General features: G+C 47.1%; 2 protein-coding genes across 5 annotated transcripts; both read right to left on the bottom strand.

The window, feature by feature from the left end:
* Positions 1-284: 284 nt before the first annotated feature.
* On the bottom strand, positions 285-17,303 carry LOC146894412 (GTPase IMAP family member 1-like). 4 transcript variants are annotated; one of them, XM_087907505.1, is made up of 4 exons: positions 17,177-17,303; positions 3,278-3,406; positions 2,424-2,513; positions 285-1,370 (listed from the first exon to the last, which is right to left on the bottom strand). In XM_087907505.1, exons 3-4 carry the CDS (start codon positions 2,464-2,466, stop codon positions 493-495), a joined length of 921 nt encoding a protein of 306 aa, XP_087763631.1. In that variant the 5' UTR covers positions 2,467-2,513; positions 3,278-3,406; positions 17,177-17,303; the 3' UTR covers positions 285-492. The 4 variants fall into 4 exon arrangements, with proteins under 4 accessions (XP_087763631.1, XP_087763629.1, XP_087763630.1 ...); XM_087907503.1 differs by lacking the exon at positions 17,177-17,303 and adding an exon at positions 4,386-4,537; XM_087907504.1 differs by lacking the exon at positions 17,177-17,303 and adding an exon at positions 4,193-4,373.
* On the bottom strand, positions 7,913-19,620 carry LOC125404286 (GTPase IMAP family member 7-like). Its single transcript, XM_087907573.1, is given in 5 exon segments — positions 7,913-13,929; positions 13,932-14,151; positions 16,713-16,847; positions 17,115-17,263; positions 19,560-19,620. Coding segments are annotated over 5 exon segments (1,371 nt in total). The 3' UTR covers positions 7,913-13,123.
* Positions 19,621-19,653: the final 33 nt, after the last annotated feature.

Below are 19,653 nucleotides of genomic sequence, written 5' to 3'. Positions count from 1 at the left end.
CAACAAATCCAGCTTCGTGTTGCTGTTAAGACATAAAAAACAAACAAACAAACAAAAAAACCATGAAATTCTGAGAGGAGGTAGGTGGTGAGGGGCTTGGGAGGACTTGGGGAAAGTGAGAGAATATGACCCAAATTTATTATATGAAATTACCGAAGAATAAGTTTTAAAAAGAAAAGACAATGCTTGTTCTCTTTGTGCTGTGATTTTCTCCCCATTTACAAGCTACCAGGAGTTCTCGCCGTTTTAAGGGAAGAATGAACCACAGGGACGATGAAAAGGTCTAAAGGAAAACTTTAGTCAAACAATTTTATTTTTTTAAAAAAAAATCCTCTGAATTATATAGTTAAAGTTGAGACTCATCACCTCCGAAGCCTTTGCAAAGCTGATAGATACCATGTTTCCCGCAGTACTGCGAGCTCTGAGCAGGGCTCTAAGTATTCCTTTTTTTAAAGATTTTCTTCCTAGTTAAAACATCTTCTAAGACCAGCATTATCTGCTATGCTGGTCCCCAATGGCCTTAGGCGTCTTTCTGTAGACCAGCAGGTAGATCAGGAAGGCCACACCCAGGAAAATAGCCACGCCCCGTCCCCAGCTCTTCCTGTAAGATTTCTGCCAGTCCCACAACCCAGTTAGCAGCCTGGTGCGCAGGGGCCTCTGCATGCGTCTTGCCACCATCTCTGCCACCTTGGTGACTTGGTCCTGGGGGTTAGAGCCCCTCAGGGTCCACACCAGATCATACACTTCATTGGAATAGTACGCGCCCCCGTGCTCCCTCACCAGGCTAGCGACCAGGCCCAGCAGCTCCTCAGCCTGTGCCTCGCGCTCGGGGCCAGTGGTTCGGTTGTTTAGGGCGCACACGCGGCCCCTGCACTCAGCCACCAGCTCCCGCAGCGCGCGATTGTCTGTGCATTGCACATAATCCTGCAGAGACTCTCCTGCCAGGTCCTCCTTGCGAGTGAACACCACAACAGTCCGCGCCATCACCTGCTCCCCGAACACCCGCTTCACCCCAGCCAGCACCTGGCTGTCCTGAGTGGTGAAGCGACCCAGCTGGGTGACCAGCAGCAGCGCGTGCGGCCCGGGCGACGTCTGTAGGAAGCACTGGGCTGTCTCCAAGCACGAAGGGTCGGTCTGTTGGACCTCAGAGCTGAAGACATCCGGAGTGTCCACCACCTCTACATACCAGCCGGCCCATTTCCTGTTGGCCCAGGAGCAGGATCTGGTAACAGGCACAGCCCCCAGCTTGGATATGAAGCACGTCCGGCCCAGGATGGTGTTACCAGTGGCACTCTTGCCGGTCCCGGTCCTACCTACCAGGATGAGCCTCAGAGGGGGCCCCCTTGGGGCCTGTGAGTCCTCCTCCAAGCCTGAGGACCAGATAGGGCAACACTGAATCAGAGACACGCCTGATTTTTTCCCTGGGACTCGCCTGTGTTCTAACCTTCAGCCCAAAAGGGGGCAAACCGCGGTGCCTGCTCCCCTTGGAAGCTGGTGCTCCCATTTGCTCTGGGCTCTCAGAGCTCAGGCTCCTCCCCATCTTCCCTCTCTGCCTTTGTATTCTCTGCTCCTGTAGGTGCTCCCCTGCCTTTCAGAAAGTGTTCATTATAACTCCTGGGTCTACCAGGATCTCTGGTCCTGCACACACAGGCCGACCTGATGCTGATTTGACCCTAATGTTCCCCCCGCACAGATGCTGATCATCAAGCACAGGGGAGCACCTCAGTCTCAGGCACAGGTTGGATGGCAGCCCACCAAGTGCTTGTGTAAGAACAGGAAGTACTCAGGCTAGGGTATACCTCTCCTACGGAAGTGGAGACAATGTGGGCCTCCCCCCACCCCGGGCTGTTAGAGAGGAGAGTTCACCTGCTTCCCTCTTTCTCCTCTCTTGTCTTAAGCTAGCTCCTAAAAAAGAAAGTCCCCCATTTTAGATAATATATTATTACATTTTATCTATGGGGGCGCCATATCACTGTGCCCTATGGAAGCTAAAGGTTGAGTTTTAGGGGTCAGTTCCATCCTTACATCACGTGGACTCAGGGGTTGAAGTCAATTCATCAGGCTTAACTGCTTGTGCCTTTACCCACAGTCATCTCTCTGACCCCCCCAAAATACTAAATACGCAGTTAGTCTTCTATTCTAACACTGGAGACCTGGTGAGTGGGGTTTACTCTAGTACTGGGTTTCCCAGCCTCTGTGTCATTTTTGTGGAGACCAGAGTAGGTTTAGGATCCTCCTTCATGCTGTGGGAACCAGGGACAGGGGTCAAAGCTGTGATCTTCTCTCAGCAGGGCAGGGACAGAGACACAGTCAAATGGTCCTGCTGTTTCATCCCAGGGGCTTCCAGATCTGAGGAAGCTCCACCCACTTCCTACCCTTAGTGCCCACACCAGCCAGGATGTTGTTGAGAGAAGGGCTGTTACCATAGGTGCTTTCCTCGTCTCTTGCCATCTTCCTTCCTCCCATGCTTCTCAGGACTCTCGGTCACGATTTCCTCATTCATGCGCTCATTCCTGCAAACGGACAAAACCAACCACAATGGCAGGCTGAGTCTAAAGAGCAGGGGACACTGCAATGGCAAAGCAGGGCTTTAGGGGCCAGGTGAGCAGAGACATGGGGGGGGGGCTTTGTCACCACAGGAAAATCTGCTGTTCATTATCGATAGCATCTGGATTTCTGAAGAATAGTTTCCGGGGGGACCAGAAAGATGGTCGCAGTGCTAGCTTGACAACCTGAGCTTGCTCTCCTGAGCCCAGTAAAGAGGACGGAGAGAACCAGCTCCACGAAGTTGTCCTAGGAGTTTCTGAGCCCTTCTCTTTAAGCAACTTCCCTTCCACCAAAGATGTTCTGACTGTATAGTTATTTGATACAACCAAGCACGCTCTGGTCATGTGTGCCTGATCCCAGGAGTCCCTAAGCACAAAGCACAGTGTCCCCCCAGTCTGTTGCTCTAGCCTCATTTCCAGTGAACAGGCCTCAGTCTGTGACTGCACAGACCCCAGATTCAGTCTCTCCAGCCCTCTCTGGCTTTTCTCTGGTGAGAGCTCTGCTCCCACATTCTTGTCTGAGTGCTTATCTGCCTTTCTCCGTCATTTCAGAATCTATCTCTGTGTCTCCACTATGGGTGATGGGTTTCCTCCCACACTCCCCCCTGTGGGTACCACACACACAGAAAAGGAAGATGTTAACTCAACACCCTGTCTCCTGAAAGAGGGGCTTTGGGAATAGGTTGGGTTAACACCTCTCCCCTCTCCCCAAAGCCTTTAGTAGAACTCACTGTGTGGTCCTGTGTCACTGTTCTGGGTGCAGGAATCAGGAAGTTCCCCCAAATGATGTAGAAATGAAGAAGCTGCCACAAGACTGAGAGCAGCGAACAAGACTTCTGCAGGAGCTTGAAGACCTTGTCCTGGGGGGGGATGAGGAAGCATGTGCATGGACTCAGGGGAGGCCAGGGCAGGCCCCCAGGACTCCCCAGAGCTCAGAGTGGAAGCCAATAGTATTTTCAATGTTTTTTTTAAGAGAAAAACAAACACTGAATGAAATCTTGGGTGGCAAATGGCTTTTATTACCTGGGAATATAAAGCAAGAACAGTTCTACATGCTTAAGAGAGCTCAGGAGTTATCTAGTTTCTTGCCTTGGTGTTTCTCGGAAATATTTAGGTGTTCCCCTCCACATCGCATCTCTTGGACCCATCCTCAGTGGTTCTGCTAGAACAAGTGGATCGTTCCTCACGAGGTTAATCCACACCCAGCATTTGAAAATGAGCTATTTCTCTAACTCTTCACTGTAGACATGAAAAAACTGTGAGGTCCCTATAGTTGGCGCGGGACAAATTTTAATCAGGAAGCAAAGGTTTAAATGACAGGTGCGGACAGGGCTTGATGGCCAAGTTCCATTCCTCTGAAGTGTGTTAGAGCCCGCCCCCCACCTCGCACACACATACAGGTGTGAGAATAAGAGACTTCAGAGGGGCGCAGACTTGGCACATCAAGGTTGGCCTTGAAAGCATGGTTTATAGAGACATAGAAGCATCTTCTGCGTTTGTTGAATGTACAGTTTGAGGAATGCTCTCTTCTAAGCCATGCTTTGCTCCTGGAATAGGATCTAGAATAGGTTTCTCTTACCGTATGAACGAAGTTTGGGAAGAGACAAGATCTGCCCATCAAGAATTTGTGTACTCCTAAGACTTACTCTGAACTTGCTCAAGTTGAAACCCAGGCCACCCCTCAGACGTCTGGACGCCAACTCTTTCCTGCGCCGCATGCGTTTGCACGCTGCATGCTGCTCCGGCGTAGTGCTTTGTAAAATGCAGGTGTGTAGGCAACAGATACTTTGCTCTCACAGCCCAGCCCCCTCTCCACCCCGCTCACAGGCTCAGGCTCACCTTTCTTGGTGACAGACTTTAAAGTGGCCCAGAGAAGCCCCAGAGAACTCCTGCCTTCCCTTCAGCCAGGAGTAAAGAGGTCTCTCGGTGCTGGTGCTGAGGGCGGAGCAGAGAGGAAGTCACTGGGCGGCCTGGGTCCCAGAGATCAGGAAACCCAGAGAAAGGCCGGATGATGACGGCTTAAAGAGACAGAAACATTTGCCATGCAGTTGTGGTCTTGGCATTTCCCTATAGAATCAAGCATTGTGACCAAGAGGTGTCTGTGTCCAGCGGGGTCAGTAGCATCAAACATGCTGCCATAGCCAGGGAAGAAGGGAAGGCAGATCTAGGGCTCCGAGGTCTCACTCTGTCCTAGATTTGGTTACTGCTAATCTTCAGTTTTCTTTTGCTCTTTAAGGATTTCTCTTACTATAAATTAGTTTCCAGGTTGAGACAGGAGGATGACAAATTTAAGAGCATTTTAGAGTACTCAAGAAGACTCCAGACTCTCCAGGTGTGGTAGTGCATGGCTGTACTCCCAACACTTGGGAGGCAGAGGCAGGTGGATCTCTGTGATTTTGAGGCCAGCCTGGTCTACAAAGCAAGTTCCAAGTCAACCAGGGCTACAAAGAGAAACCATGTCTCAGAAAACAAAACAAAACAAAACAAAAGACCGTCATCTCAAAAAAGACAAAACACCAAAGACTAGGGGTGTAACTCATTGATAGAGTATTTACCTAGAATACCCAAGGTCCTGGGTTCTATGCCCAGTTCTTAAGTAAACAAAAAAGGAAAAATTAAAAAAAATAGAACACCTAGTATCACTGAGGCTGATATTGGTTATTAGTGATTAATTTTTAAATCAGTGCATGCAGACTTCATTAGTTCCTATTTCACTAAGTAAACACTTTTTATCCAGAGGTGTGAGTTATTTTTGAATCTCTTTTAATGATGATTGGAATAATTGCATGATTTTTTCTTTTGATCTATTAGTATTGCAAACTATGCTGTTCCTATACGTGTATGTGTGTGTGTGTGTATGTATGTATCCTTGTGCATGTGTGCGTGTGCATGTGTGCATGCGTGTAAAGACTGGGTTCCAAGGCTTGTGGACTATTGAGGTGGGAGACAGAACGGTGGTGAAAGGAGCCACTAGGGAGTCATCTTGAGATTTATGGCTGAGAAGGAAAGGAAAGAACAGGATTGGGCAAAGACAAGTTAGACTGAGACACAGTCACAACAAGTGGTGACTCCACATGGCACTCTACAGTTTGCACAGATCTTGAGACTGAAGAAGAGGGGACTGGATTTTATAACGATTTTATTCTATCAGCTGGTTATTAAATGTAAACCTCCCCTGGAGAAAACACTTAACCTAGAGGCATCTCTCTTCAGCAGATGCAACCTCTGGGCACGGGCAATAGCCAGACACTGGGGACTGCCAGCTGACCAGGTGGAGGGAAAGCCAGTCTCTGGGCCATTCCTATAGGTTGGGCATGCTGATATTTCTCTTGTTCCACCCTTTGAGCTTATGTCTCAGCATAGCTTTAAAGATGTCCCCAACAAGCACAGACATGTCCAACTCAAGGGAGATCAAGGCAGGAAGTATCGTGAGTTTAAGGGCAGCCTAGGCAGTCCTCAAAATAAAAACTAAAAAGGGGTTTGGGGATATAGCACAGTGACATAATGCTTACCTAACGTGTAAGGCCCTAGGTTCATCCTCACTAGAGAGAGTGGGAACCTCCTCAAGGAACCTTCTTCCTGCCCCATCCTCTCCACTCTTGCCCTTGTAACACCACACTTAGAAGGAGCCTTGTCCCTGTGTCCTATAGCATCTGGCCATGTGGCCATAGAAGTCGACACATACAAGAGAGAAGTGAGGAAGAAGGACCAGACCGCAGCTGAAATGAGACAGCAGGGCCTGCTGTGAACTACTGATTCACAACAGTTCACTTTATTCTTGTGGCGTAGAGCAATTCTGGGAAATGATTCAGACCACAGACATATTAAGATATTATTGACAACCGTCTTGTGGTTTCTTGCACAGCCCTTGTTTGTGAAGAATTTCTGCTTTATCGAGCATTCTGCGATGACAGCCGTGTCCCCAGGGCTCGTGAGGCCCTGATGTTTGGCTGTGTGACTGGAGTGACAGGGAGACTGTGCTCTACATTTTCGATGATTAACGATTGCATTCGTGTGGCCGGTAGCTGCCCTTTGAGCAGCAGTTATATTTATTTTTCAGTGCTGGGGATTGAACCCTGGGCCTAGCACATGCATGCTAGGCAAGGGCTGTAGCATTAAACTGCATCTCTGGCCCTCTTTTTACCTCTCATTTGAAGACAATGTCTCACTGAGTTGCCCAACCCAGCCTTGAATTTTCTCCGTAGCTGAGGCATGCCTTCAACCTGCCATCTGCCTGCCTCAGCCTCTCCAGCTAACCGGTATCACAGGCCTGCATTACAGACCTCCGGGCTTGGTGAAGGCATACTTTTTAGCAGAACGATACAGAATACTGTAGGAGGGAAGAGGCACAGGTAAAGATGTGATAAAAATTGCAAAGCAAAAAGAACAAATGAATTTAATATTTTTAAAAATCCCAAGCTGTGGTGGAGGGACGCATTACTGACAAGTTTTACAGGGCTCTCCTGTAAGCTTCATTAGCCTGCTGTCCTTTGGGGAGGTTTAGACTTGGCATACTTTGTGAGGATTATGAGTTCAGAGGGTATTTAATCTGAACACACCCTGAAAATATCCAGACTCTCATAATAAGATCAATTGCTATAAGTTGCTCTCCCCCACACCCACTCTTTCAGAACAAACGCCACAGCAGCCAGGCTGGCGGTGCTCTCCAGAGAAGGCGGCTCTGTTGCCTGTGACGGGAAGAGGACGCAGAATAAACACAGTCATCCCCCTGCTTCTCCTGCGAAGAGTCTGCTTCATGTCAATTTGCTTTGAATCCTGAGACTTGGCACGTTGGGAAGTAAAGCGGTTTTTCTACTACAGCTCATTGCTGGCTGTCAGAGTTTCACGGGAGAGGCAGGTGCAGAGCCAGACACCCCAGAGGTGATTGTGAGAACACAGTGATGTCACTGAGAGGCGGGCACTGCCGGCACAGGAAGCACAAAGCTGTGTCCCTTGTGAGTTTTCCATCTGTGATGTCAGGTGTAAGTCACTGTCCTTCTCTTGAGGATAAGGGTCATGATGTAAAGACAGTGGCCACTTTCTTGGATCATTCACGGACGAAGCTTGGGCGGGGACGGTCCCATATCTGCTCCAGTGTGCCATTCTCACGCTACACAGACAGCCATCTCCTCCTCACCCCAAACCTCTTTTAAATGCGTGCTCAGGAGTGGATGAACACATATTCGGTGGTCCTTTTTTATTTGTGAGTTAGGGGCTGGAAAGATGGCTCATCAATTAAGAGCGCTTGTTATTCTTCCAGAGGAGTGGGTTCATTTCCCAGCACCCACATGATGGCTTGGGCCATTCAAAACTAACTATTCACAACTCAGTTCCAGGGGATCCAATGCCCTCTTCTGACCTCTGCTCTCTTCTGACCTCTTCCCTCCCCTGACCTCTGACCTCCATAGGCACCAGGCTTGTATGTGGTGCACATACATACGTGAAGACAAAACACTCAAACACATTTTAAAAGTCTTTATTTGTGAGTTAATATGATGTCATTCTTCATAAGAACCCACTCTCATATTGACTCTATTTTCTGGATGCTTGCAGAGGGGTAGTAGAAAGATGGAGGCATTTCAGCCATCACCCTCTGCAGGCAAACTTACGAGATTAGTGCTCATTCGATCGAGATAAGTGGTAAACTGTTAGGCTGGCATCTAATTGTCTTACACTTTACTTTATAGAAACCCTTGCTATATCGTTAGAGTTGCTTGAGACCAATTTAGAGAGGTTTGGATGGAATTATTAGGGCTTTGCAAAGGCTCGGGAATGCAATGATGGCTTCCTTCCTTGAGACTACAATGTAGGTCTTCTCAGTCTGCTATGTAGCTTTATGTTGGAAGTGTTCTATTCAGAACAAGGGGTCCTCTAGTGTGAAGTACAGTGTAGTGGGAATGGAGCAGGTTTGGTGGGAGCTGTGAATGGGTCAGGGCTTCTGTCTGCAGGGTTTGCAGACAAGTCTTTAAAGGCACATGCGAGGTGGTGCCTCTTACAATCCCATCTGAGCACATTCGGAGCCCCTACTTCAGCGAGTGACACGGCAGAGCTGCTATGACGATGCAATGGGCTACTAAAATGAAGTCTCTGTGTGTCTGTGAACTCAGGGCTCACACAGAATTTGCCTTCTTCCCTGTTAGCCCGGTAATGAACAGAGCTGGCCAACACTGCCTTTAGACTTTACAATGCTCTGGTGGTCTTGGGGAAGCAAACTCACCAGGGGAGGAGTGCTGCCACCTTGGGAAGGTGTGAAAGAGGTCACTCGTGTCTCCACAAGTGCACCTCAGTGCTGTGGAATAATCCTTCTGTACACATGAGTATGTATTACTCTCATTGTTAATAAAGAACTGACTGGCTGAGAGCCAGGTAGGAATTCTGGGTGAGACAACCAAACTAGGAGAATGATGGGAAGAAGGGTGGAGTCAGAGGAGACATCAGCCAGCCATGGAGGAAGCAGGGTGTGTAGAAAATGAGGTAACGAGTCATAAGTCACATGACAAAGCATAGATATGAAATATCTAATTTAATTTAAGTGTAAGAGTTAGCTAGTAACAAGCTTGAGCTATCAGACAAGCATTTGTAATTTATATTAACTCTCCGAATCAATTATCTGGGAAATAGCTGTCCGTTATTTGGGAACTGGAGGCTGAGACAGAAACTCCACCTAGACCTCAGAGAACATAGAAACAGGTGACTATGGGACCCTCACCCCTTATTCTCAAAGGGGCAAGAAGAAATTTCCTAGCAGAATGTTTTCCCAGGAAGATAGTGGCCTTCCCCTCTCCCACCCAGGATATTCTGAGCACAAGGTCACTTAGCTCAGCCCAGCCAGCCACCTGGTACAGGCTGATAAAGATGGCCTAACTCAAGAACAGTGGCCTCTCTAAAAACAAGAAAAAAAGCTGACTTAACAGAATGTGAGGGAGCAAAAGTCCTTGTACCTGTGCCAAAGCATCTTCAAACATTCTCTTTGTATTTATGCCTTTAAAAGCTTACCCCACAGAGGAGATACAACTCCTCTCTACCTTGTTGCAACAGGGATGGAGATGAGTTCCAAACATGTTTGTATTATGCTGATTAAACCTTGCTTATTACAGTCTGGGCCTCTCTGGTGGTCTCTCTCTGAGGGTTGTGATCTGGGCACAACAGTGACAATCACAGACTCAAACATCTCCCCTTATTTAACTGTCTCTACTATCTGTGGTCATTTGGACCACTCTAGCTGAGCCCCAGCAGAACTCAGTTGTATATTCTGGGCTTTGCCAGAACTCCTGATACAGAAAACCATGACTGTAATAAAATATTGTATGTCCTCAGATTTCAGAGTGACTTTTAATAGAGGAACAGGCGACTCAGTTGCCTCAGTTGACTTCTTCAGGGAGAACCAGTTAACAACCGATGCAGGCACTGGCAAGTGTGAGAAGCACCGCTGCACTGCTGACCATATAAACATAACAAAGTGCATCTCACCACTCTGCTGATGTGAGCGTCTCTCAAATCTCTGCTCACATTTTATCTTCAACAATATAATAGGTCAAATTTTTCATTGTGATTTTCATACAGTGCTCAGCGTGGAAGTAGTGAGTCATTTCAATATGCTCAGAACGATGTCTAGTGATATCCATCTTTTTCATTTTCTGACAATGTCTCAATTGCGCTGTTGGTTATTTGATGTTGGTTTGTAGAGGTTCACTGTTGGCTCAAATGGTGGACAGCTTGTCTTGTCCTCTTGAATTTAGAAAACAAACTTCTAGGTTCTTCCACTGCTAGTTTATTATAACGAGTATCTAGAAGAACGTTAATAGTGACTGTGACAGCGGTATCATCTTTCTGGTGTCCATGGCATGACATCGATGTTTCTTCATAAACAAGATGGCGACTGTGGTTGAGATGGAAAATTTTGCTACAGGTAGGAGGGTAACGGTTTATCAGAGTTTTAGCCTCTTTAACTACTGTCTGGCAGCTGAGGAGGTGGTCAGTCTGCACTACTTCACGGCTCTGGAATACTTTAAGTTATATGGAAATCTTTTCAAATATTGAATCTTGTTTGCCCCCATAAGACATCTCAATTTTTTAAGACTCTGCTAGACTCTGTTGGTTGTTCATTTAGTTTTTGGCAATGACATTAATAAGTGATCTTATCTACTAGTATAGAGCAATTCTCTACATTTTAAAAATTCAATTGATTATTGTTATGTGTTTGGTGTTTTTCCTGTATGTCTGTGCTCCACATGCATACAGCACCCATGGAGGCCAGAAAAGGGCATCAGATCCCCAGAACTCGAGTTATAAATGGTTGTGAGCTGCCATGTGGGTGCTAGGAATTGAACCCAGGTCCTTCACAAGAACATCAAGTGTGTTTAGCAGCTGAGCCATCTCTCCGGTCCCCAGTTCCTCTCTCTCTGATCACCTTAGCTGCATCTGAACCTGTTTTAGGAAAGCACAGATTTCATTTCATGTCCAGATATCTCAACCATAGTACTTTTCTGACTGTTCTTCCACCCTGGAGGGATTCTGCTGCCATCTTTTCAGAAAGTAAGACTTTCTTATCACAACCTCCCCCTCTGACTTTCTCAGCTAGGCATAGCATTGAAGAGACTTCACCATGGTGAATGTTATTAGGAAGAATTCTGGGGTGGGCTGAGAGTTACAGGGGCTCTACTGATGGTGGTGGCAGTGAAAACACTTCTAAGAAGAGATAATATTGTTTGCAGTGAAGCTGAAAAATTAAAAGTGAGTAGGGAAAGGGATTAGATGTGTTTCTTGGAAGAAACAGAGCATACCCCAAGATAAGAGGCAGCAAGACACTCTCAGGTCGTCAAAGGAGTCAAAGGGCAGCGAGATCTACAGCGAATGGCAGGACATGGAGCTGGGTTCGGTCAGACAGGTCCTGACATTTTTCTTATGGAAAATAAAAAATCACCTCAGGGTTCGTCATGTCCCTTCCCCTCACTGTGCTTCACAGAAACTGGTTTCTGATTCTCTTACTGGGACCCTCTTCCACTTCTCGGCCTCTTCACCCACCTCCTCAGTGCATGCAAACAGGTGATTGTGGTCCAAGTGAGCAGAGGAGCCTTAGCTGAGACCTCTGAGGATGCTCAGCGGCTTCCCGCCTGCTCTTTTTTCCATTCAGAAGCACATCAACAACTACCACTTCCTCCCCAAACATGCTGTGGAAGCCCCCTTCTATTTTGACTTCTTATCCTTCCTAAGTTCAACTTTGTTGTAAGATGAACTCTATGGTTAGGTGGTTGGCCACACGTGAAAAGTAACTGTTTCCGGTTCGACGTGTGAAGAAAACCGTAAGATGGTGGCTACAAAGTCCTCACGGATGGCAGAGAACTGTCCTTTTCTGTGTGAGCAGGGGGCGAAAAATCCCAGCCACTCACTGGCCTCAAGTTCCTGAGTAAACATTTTCCATGAACGATGACAGACAAAGCAAAAATAAAGCTCGCGTAGGGACTGCGAGAAAACTCAAAGCAGCTGAGTAAAATGAAACGAAACTGACCTAGGCTTCAAGGACTCAAGTCCCTAAATGGTGGGCATTGCTGGAGTCCTGCTGAGACGACCCAGGGCCTGTTACTCCTGGACACACAGCACCAAGAAAAGAGATGGGATCTGCACTCCTAACACTGAGAGCCTGGGCTTGAATACCACCTACTTAAGATGCAGCGCTCAAATAGAACACTCTAAAATAAAAACGCTTGGGAGAGAATTGTTTCTTTGGAAAGTGTGCAATTCTATTCTTGTGTTTCATCAAAAATTACTGATGGCCTTGTTCTCATATTCTAATCGATCTTCACAAAGGACACAGAAACTGAGCAAATATTGAAAGTGCCATCCCGTCCGGAAGACCAAAAACCCGAATTCACAGAGCCGTGGGCACCTAACACCCGCTCGTCAAGTGGGATGTGGTATTCATTAGAGCACTGACCCTCAGACATGAGGTTCAGGGCAGTTTCTCACAGCAAGTGTGGGGAGATGCTTTCTCCTCTCTCCCTATCCTTGTGTACCAACCCAAAACTATGCTCTGTGTGTCAGTAACTCATTTCCTGTGGGGGACAGAAGCTCTGTGGAGTTAAGATTAACCAACCCTGGATGAGGGAGTCCGAAGAGTTACAAAAGAAAGCATGGAGATGATTCCCAGGGGAGACATGAATGTGTGATGGTCATAGTGGTTAAGAATTTAATTCTGAAATCCAGAACAAATGTGTCTGTACTGTCCTAAGACCATAGATTCTCCTTTAACAATAACATAAGAATTACAAACTGATAAAGGACTATATTTTGGCTTTTCTATTTGTGTGATTAACATCTCACAGAAGCAGCTTAAAGGAGCAGTGTGTATTTCGGGTCACGGCTACAGAGGCATTTCAGTCCATCAGAGCGGGGACGGCAGGGCAGGCACAGGGAGCTAAGTGCAGAGTGTGTGACCCGGTCTGGGAGCCTGACCCTGAGTCTTCACTCTGGTTCAGTGAATTCCTGGTTCTGCTACCTCTGAAGTTTGCTGGTGGCTGTAGGAATGGGACAGCAGGGAGGGAGATGAAGAAATGCTTAGAATGGATGAAAAAAATACACTACTTACGAAAAATATGCCACACTTTCAAAAGAATTTTCTTAATTCCTTCAACAATCTGGCTGAGTATGCTATTCTCTGCTTCTTGTCTTATCTTTTGGTCATATTTTTCCCTAATTGCCTGTACCATTTCCTCTTTTTCCTGAGCACTAAGTTTCCCGAGAGCATACTCTTCCTCTACTATTCTAATTTCAGTCCGTTCTTGCTCAGTGTAAAGTCGCCTCAGGAGCTCTACTTGGCTCTCCAGCCTTTGCTCGGCATCCTTGTAGATGGCTTCAGAGAAGTAGACTCCGCCATTGCTCTGCACCGTGGCTTCGACCAGCTCCACCAGCTCCTGCACCTGCGTTTCCTGCTCAGCCTTCCCTGCTCTGTTGTTGATGGCCAGGCAGCGGTCACCACACTCCTTGATGATGCTTTTCAGGTTTGTGTCTGAACTTTCTAGGAAGTCCTTTAGGCTCTGGTCCTCCAGCTCGTCCTTGCGGGTGAACAAGACAACCATGTACTTCCTGGCTGCCTCCCCAAAGGTAGCCTTGATCCTAATAGCAGTTTCTTGCTCTTGCTCCGTGTTGCGACCCAGCTGCAGTACCAGGATGATGGTGTGAGGCCCAGGGCAGGACTGGAGGACACACTTGCTGATTTCATTGCAGGTGGTTTCCAGCTTGACCTTGGTGTCAAAGAGCCCTGGGGTGTCAACAAGCAGGAGTTCTCTCTCCTTCCACTTGCGGGATGCTTTCTGACAAGTCTTAGTGACAGCATGGGGTGAGATTCTAGAATCAAATTTCCTTTGCCCCAGGATAGTGTTTGCTTGGCACTTTTACCACTCCCTGTCTTTCCTACCAGAACAATCCTCAGAGAGCTGTCACTGGGCTCAGCTATGATCTTCTCAGAAGGTTCTGGACTCCATGGGTCTTGAGCACATGTCAAAGGGAAGAAAGTGGTGTAGATAAACTGGAAGCCACTCTGACCCTTCCAACCTTTCGGTCTTTCCCCTCTGCCAAGGTTCTCATACTCAGGGGCAATCGCAGATAACTGTGGGGTTTAGCAGCACAAAGTGTTAGGAGTCAACTAGCTCGGGACTGTAGATGACCATCCCACTCTAAGGAGAAAACAGAGACGCTAATGTCTAGCTTTTGAATCACAAGTGTAACTATGCAGAAATATGCCCTTTCAGGTTTGAACCAAGTGGATACAGACAGTGAGAGAGTTCAGGGAACCATGAAAGACATTGCAAATTACTTCTTAAGCTCCTCATCAAAATGCTCAGCTTCCCATAGTGTCTCAGAACAATTTTATTAGTAATTTTGAGTCTCAGGTGACTGGAGAATTCCAATGCTATTCTACTCTCCAAAACCCAGAGAAGGAAAGAGCTTCCACATGCCTTCCAGGAGACAAAGGAAACTCACAGGCCAAAGCTGACAATGATTGAGGAAAAATGCAAGTAAATATCACATACAATTATCGTTGCTAAATCCTAATAGAATATTAGCAAGATTCCCGTGGAATTCATAAACATGGCACATTATGGCAAAGCGGGTTTCCGTAGAGTGCCTGGGCTCAAGAGGAGGACGTTATTACCATAACCCACAGCCTGAGCTCACATTGTAGGACATTGTAGGAAATGTGGGCTGATGCAAGTTTCCCATATGTTTATCCTTCTCTCTTTGTCTCCATCTTATCCACTGAATCCCCAAGCTAGCAACTTAGTGGGGAAAATCTTTTCTACTAGAGTCCAGAAGTTTCCACCTCACTTTCTCTAAGTATCTGAAGAATTATACAACTCAAATAGAGAGAATGAGAAACAGAGAGACAGTTTCACTATCCACTGGAAAACTGCAGATAAAATACTCTATCAAATATTAGGCTGTATCCAGCATTCTGTTCCTTGCAGGCATATGGATCAGCATATAAAAAGTAGCATTGAATAAATGCCTAAATAAATTACAAATATAATGAATAATATATCATTAAAAGTGCAAAAGTTAAAGTCAACCCTGAGCACTAGAAATTATATAAATACAGTACTCAGATATGAAATTCTCAGAGAACTAAACACACACGCACATACGAAGAGTGTAGATAGGGAAAGCGAGAGGCTGGCGGGATACTTGGGTGTCTTTCCTGATTCTGCCTGCTAAGCCAGAGCAGTAAAACAAGCCCATCAAGAGATCTGATCTTGGTATCTAAGTTCCACCACTTAGTGAAAGGTCCCTAGACAAGGGGTAAGTCCAGCATATATTTCTCATCCATACATTTAGCGGAAGTCTGGACGTACAGCAGCATATTCTGTCGGTAAACGTGTGGGGAGGGCAGAAACTGTCAGACAGCAGATGGGGAAGCTAAGCCACACAGCTCTGTGAAAGGCCATCACTGAAGGATTTGCTCAGGGTACCACAATATCAAATCTGAGGATGTACCCAAGGACACACTGAGAACAATACAGAGAGAAGTGTGCTCGCTCGTGGGAGTGATGACTGTAAAAGGCAAAGCAAAGGATGATCCCATTTGCCCTGACTAGGAGACTGGTGGACTAACTCACACGCACACAGAGGATGTGCTCTGTCCCATGGGACGTCACAGAGCATCTGTCCAGGACCAGGAGGTGGGGAAATGGGCACCTCACCTTCTCTCTCTGTGTGTGTAGTATTCTCTCTAGTAAAGAGTTATGGGTGTGTATGCATTTTCCAAGTACACTTCACTGTGCACTGCTTCCACACATGTGCACACTTCATGGGAGTCTGGATGGAGAATTGATTTCTTTCCTGGTTCTATAGGTAAGAAAACTGTTGTTCCAACATGCCCAACACCTGCCATAGGTCCCCTTACTCACACCGTCTAGGGCAGGCACTGAAGACCAAGACCCTCTGACTCCACCAAACTCCCTCATAACCAAGCACTAAGCAATTGCTTCCTGGGTCATCCTCAGGTCATGATTCTAAAGGCTGGTGGACGTCACACCAGATGTGCTACCAGGAACAAGAGGGGCGAGAACAGTCCTCCCTCTAGGAAGAGGAGCTGTGCACAAGTGTACCCTAGGGATGCCAGGTGAGGGCCACCCATCTCTCAGTTGTTTGTTTTTCATACTAACAAGCCAAGCTTGGGAGACAGAAACGCTCATTTCAAAACTTTCTAGAATGTTTCTAGGAAGACCCCGAGAACCCGAAGCTCAGAAGTGAACAGAGAAAGTGCCCAGAAGACGACAGAGATAGATCAGGGCCTGGGCCACTCTGGAGAATCCCTACACCCTTTGAGATGCAGTTCCCTCCACTTGTAAACGGACTGTGCAACCAACCCATCAGACTGGCTCTGGGACTCCCTGGGGCAAGTTCTGTAAAGATCATACGCAGTGCTGAGTGTGACCACCACTCAAGATTGAGGCACTTGCTGTATAAGGCTGTTTGTATGAAGAAAATTTGCAAAGGGCAGAAGCCATAGCTCAATGGCACGGCATTGGCCCAGTGTGTGCATGGCCCTTTGTTGGATTCCCAGCATCATGAAAGAGGACCCAGATGGCAAACACTGCAGCTCCCAGGCTCAGTCAGAACTACAGGCACAGGGTCCTTCAGCACAGCCTGTCCTGTTCTAGAGCTCACATCCTCCACTGCAGCCCCCATACTTTCAGGGTCATGGCCTCTTTCCTGAGAAGCACAAGGTGGATCCAGACGTGGAGTCAGCAACAGGATTTCAGTCTTGCCCACTTTGATGTCCCTCTGACAGTCATTGGTACACTGAGATTTGATGTGGGCAATTGAAGGGAGTTAGGGCACATTCACACTTGGTGACCTGCCTCCTAGTTCTGAAGATCTGCCTCAGGCAGCAGTGACATCTTAAGGAAAAGTGATGGGTTTTCAGGCAACCACATCTAATGACATGGGTAGAAACCACCTATCAAGCAAGTCTTCCTTGTTAGTCATGAGATGATAGACCGCACACTAGGCAGTCTCAGTATCCTTCCAGGACCTCTCAACCTCATGCCCTGAGTGCCTGGGCTGCACCATGGCCATCATACCCAGTCCCCGTCCCACATGCTCTGTGTCCTCCGTCCCACCCGGCTCACCTTCTCCTGCAGGACCGTTGAGTTCCCACAAGGAAGCTAGTTGTACGGCCACTCCTGCTACCGTCCTGCAGGCCCTGAGCATAGAAGCTGGAGGGGTGGGGCCAGGGCAACAGGTTTCAGTCTGAAGAACAGAGGAAACAGCTCTGTGCTGTGGTTGAACCTTCAGGTTAGGGCTAGGTGAAACTCTTTCGTACTTGCTGTGAGACCGAGTCACAACCAGTGATTATGTTTGATGACGTTGGCTCTGAAGACCCCGTTCAGGGGTCCACATGCAGCCTAGCGCACTTTATCATCTGCTGTAGGACTGCATGCTGCTCTTTGCAGAAGTGTGACCCTGATGTCCAAACCGAGAGGACTGCTAACAACTGACAGGGCTCAGATGAGCGCCCGCCAGCCCTAGCCACACTTGACGTTCACTTTGATCTGAGCAGTAACCTCCTGAAAGGTCATCCTCCACGCTCGGGTAGCTCCTAATCAATGATTGATCAGCATGGAGATAGAAAGGCACTTCCTTTAGTGCCTGTTTGAGACAGGGCCAGAGTTGCACCCAAGCTCCGGCTGAACTGACTCTCTGGGTCTTCTTGACACTAATCACAGCCCGGTGTTTTCTGTTTACTTCAGTGGCCTAAAGTGTTGGCCCTCGAAGCCATCATCAGTCCATTGGCATCTACGTATCTCCATGTAACTATCTGTTACACGTGTTGGGATGTGTACTCATCCTAGGAGCTCCAGAAAGTTCTATCTAACCATCTCATCTGAGCTGAGGGCTCAGTTTGGGGGAGGGTCCAGGCTTAACTTTTACTCAGGTTGTGGTACTTGAGGCAGTCCAGGGTGACGTCAGTGATTACCTCTTGCAGTGTAATTATTTTAGTCTTTTGAGAAGCTGATTCTGTTTGTGGGTTACCTACATTTCTACATAACAACTAGCTTGCTATCCTGTTTATTTCTGGTAGGTGTGTACCTAGAAGTAGAGCAGCCATAGGCTGTGTGTGCGGCTATTCCTGGATAGATAGGAACAAAAGCTTTATTCACCCCAGATAGGACACCAATGACAGATCACAGAAAGAATTCCAATCACAGCTCTTAGTGAAGCAGTCAGTTTATCAGGGTTCCTTATATGGGCGAGGACTGACCTCCAGGAGCATAGATGACTCAGAGGCAGCTGCCTCACTGAAAAAGCCCATCCCATCATGCGGCGGCTTTCTTGACTCACGAAAGTTGCATTCCTGAGGCTCTCTGAAAAATTTTTCATCGATCCTTCAGAAAAATTTGGTCTTCCCAGTGAGTATTGTGGCCAGCACAACCTTGAGTGGACCTCCAGAAGTCTTGTTAGTTTCAGGATCTTCCTGTGTCTTGTAAGTTGTTTGTTTTACTTCCTAAGTCTTATGAGCATCTCTCCTCCTTCCTTATGGAAATGTTTCAATTCAGAGGAAATTGTTACATCACAGAGGTTAAAAACTCTGACAAGCCCAGAAGCCATGCTAAGGGGAAAAGGAGAACTCACTCTTATACAAGAACTTGCTCTAGGGAGAACATTCTCAGGTCCCAAAGCTACCTTAGTACTTTCTGGGGACACACTCCCAATGACTAAAAGTCCTCCATGGCAGTCTATTCCCTCTTTTATTAACAGTTTACACACAGCTTTTAGCTGTTCTTACCCCTCATGGCCCTCTCATTCTGCTCCCTCTCTCAATGAAGCCTTCTACTTTCTCCAAGTCCCCTCTACTTTCACATCTTCTTGCTGTGTGTGATACAGAGTTTGGTTAGAGTTGCTTGCATGAGCCTGGGTTATTTTAAGGAGCTTTGACAACGTATCATTGCTATACCACTGAAGAAAACGGTACCCTCCTTTCTAGCCATCTCTTACTGCCATTAGTTCTTCAGAGAGAGGTGGGGATGAAATGTTGATGGGTTGATGGGCACAGCCTTGTTCTTGTTCTGTGCTGTGAATTCATGAGTACAAAGGCCATACAATATCCAAAAGTCTTTTTTTTCCCATTCTCTGGTACTTATATTCTTTCCACCTCATTCCATGAGCCTTGGGAGAGATGGCATTGTCCTTCCATTTAGGGCCATAAATTCCATTATTACTCATTCTTGATGACCAGCAATGAATGCACGCATTAACTGTTGTTATGGAAAATAGAAACTTCTCTGACTGGGGCTGAGATAAACACTAAGCGGTGGATACAAGCATGAGTATTTAGAGACAGCTTGGCAACAGGACCATTTAGGAAAACCGTAGTAGAAAGCTTCCCCCAAGGCCTGTGCCCTTGTGTGCCACAGTTCCTGGCCAGGTAAACACTACCTGGCGTAGGTTCTCTCATATGGAGTGGCCTCAAACCCAAGGAGAAAGCATTTGCAGCCCTGATAACAGTCATACCGCTTTCACAGCGGAAGGCACACATTGCCTGACAGGTCATTACTGTGGCTGCAGGATCCATGGTCGGCTTTATCTCTTAAATGGACCATTAGCT

This window comes from Myodes glareolus, chromosome 6 (genome assembly GCF_982192425.1).
Source record: "Myodes glareolus chromosome 6, mMyoGla1.1, whole genome shotgun sequence".
In the NCBI taxonomy this organism is placed as follows: Eukaryota; Metazoa; Chordata; class Mammalia; order Rodentia; family Cricetidae; genus Myodes; species Myodes glareolus.
The sequence above is the reverse complement of the archived record's forward strand: the minus strand, read 5'-3'. Positions and strand labels throughout refer to the sequence as shown.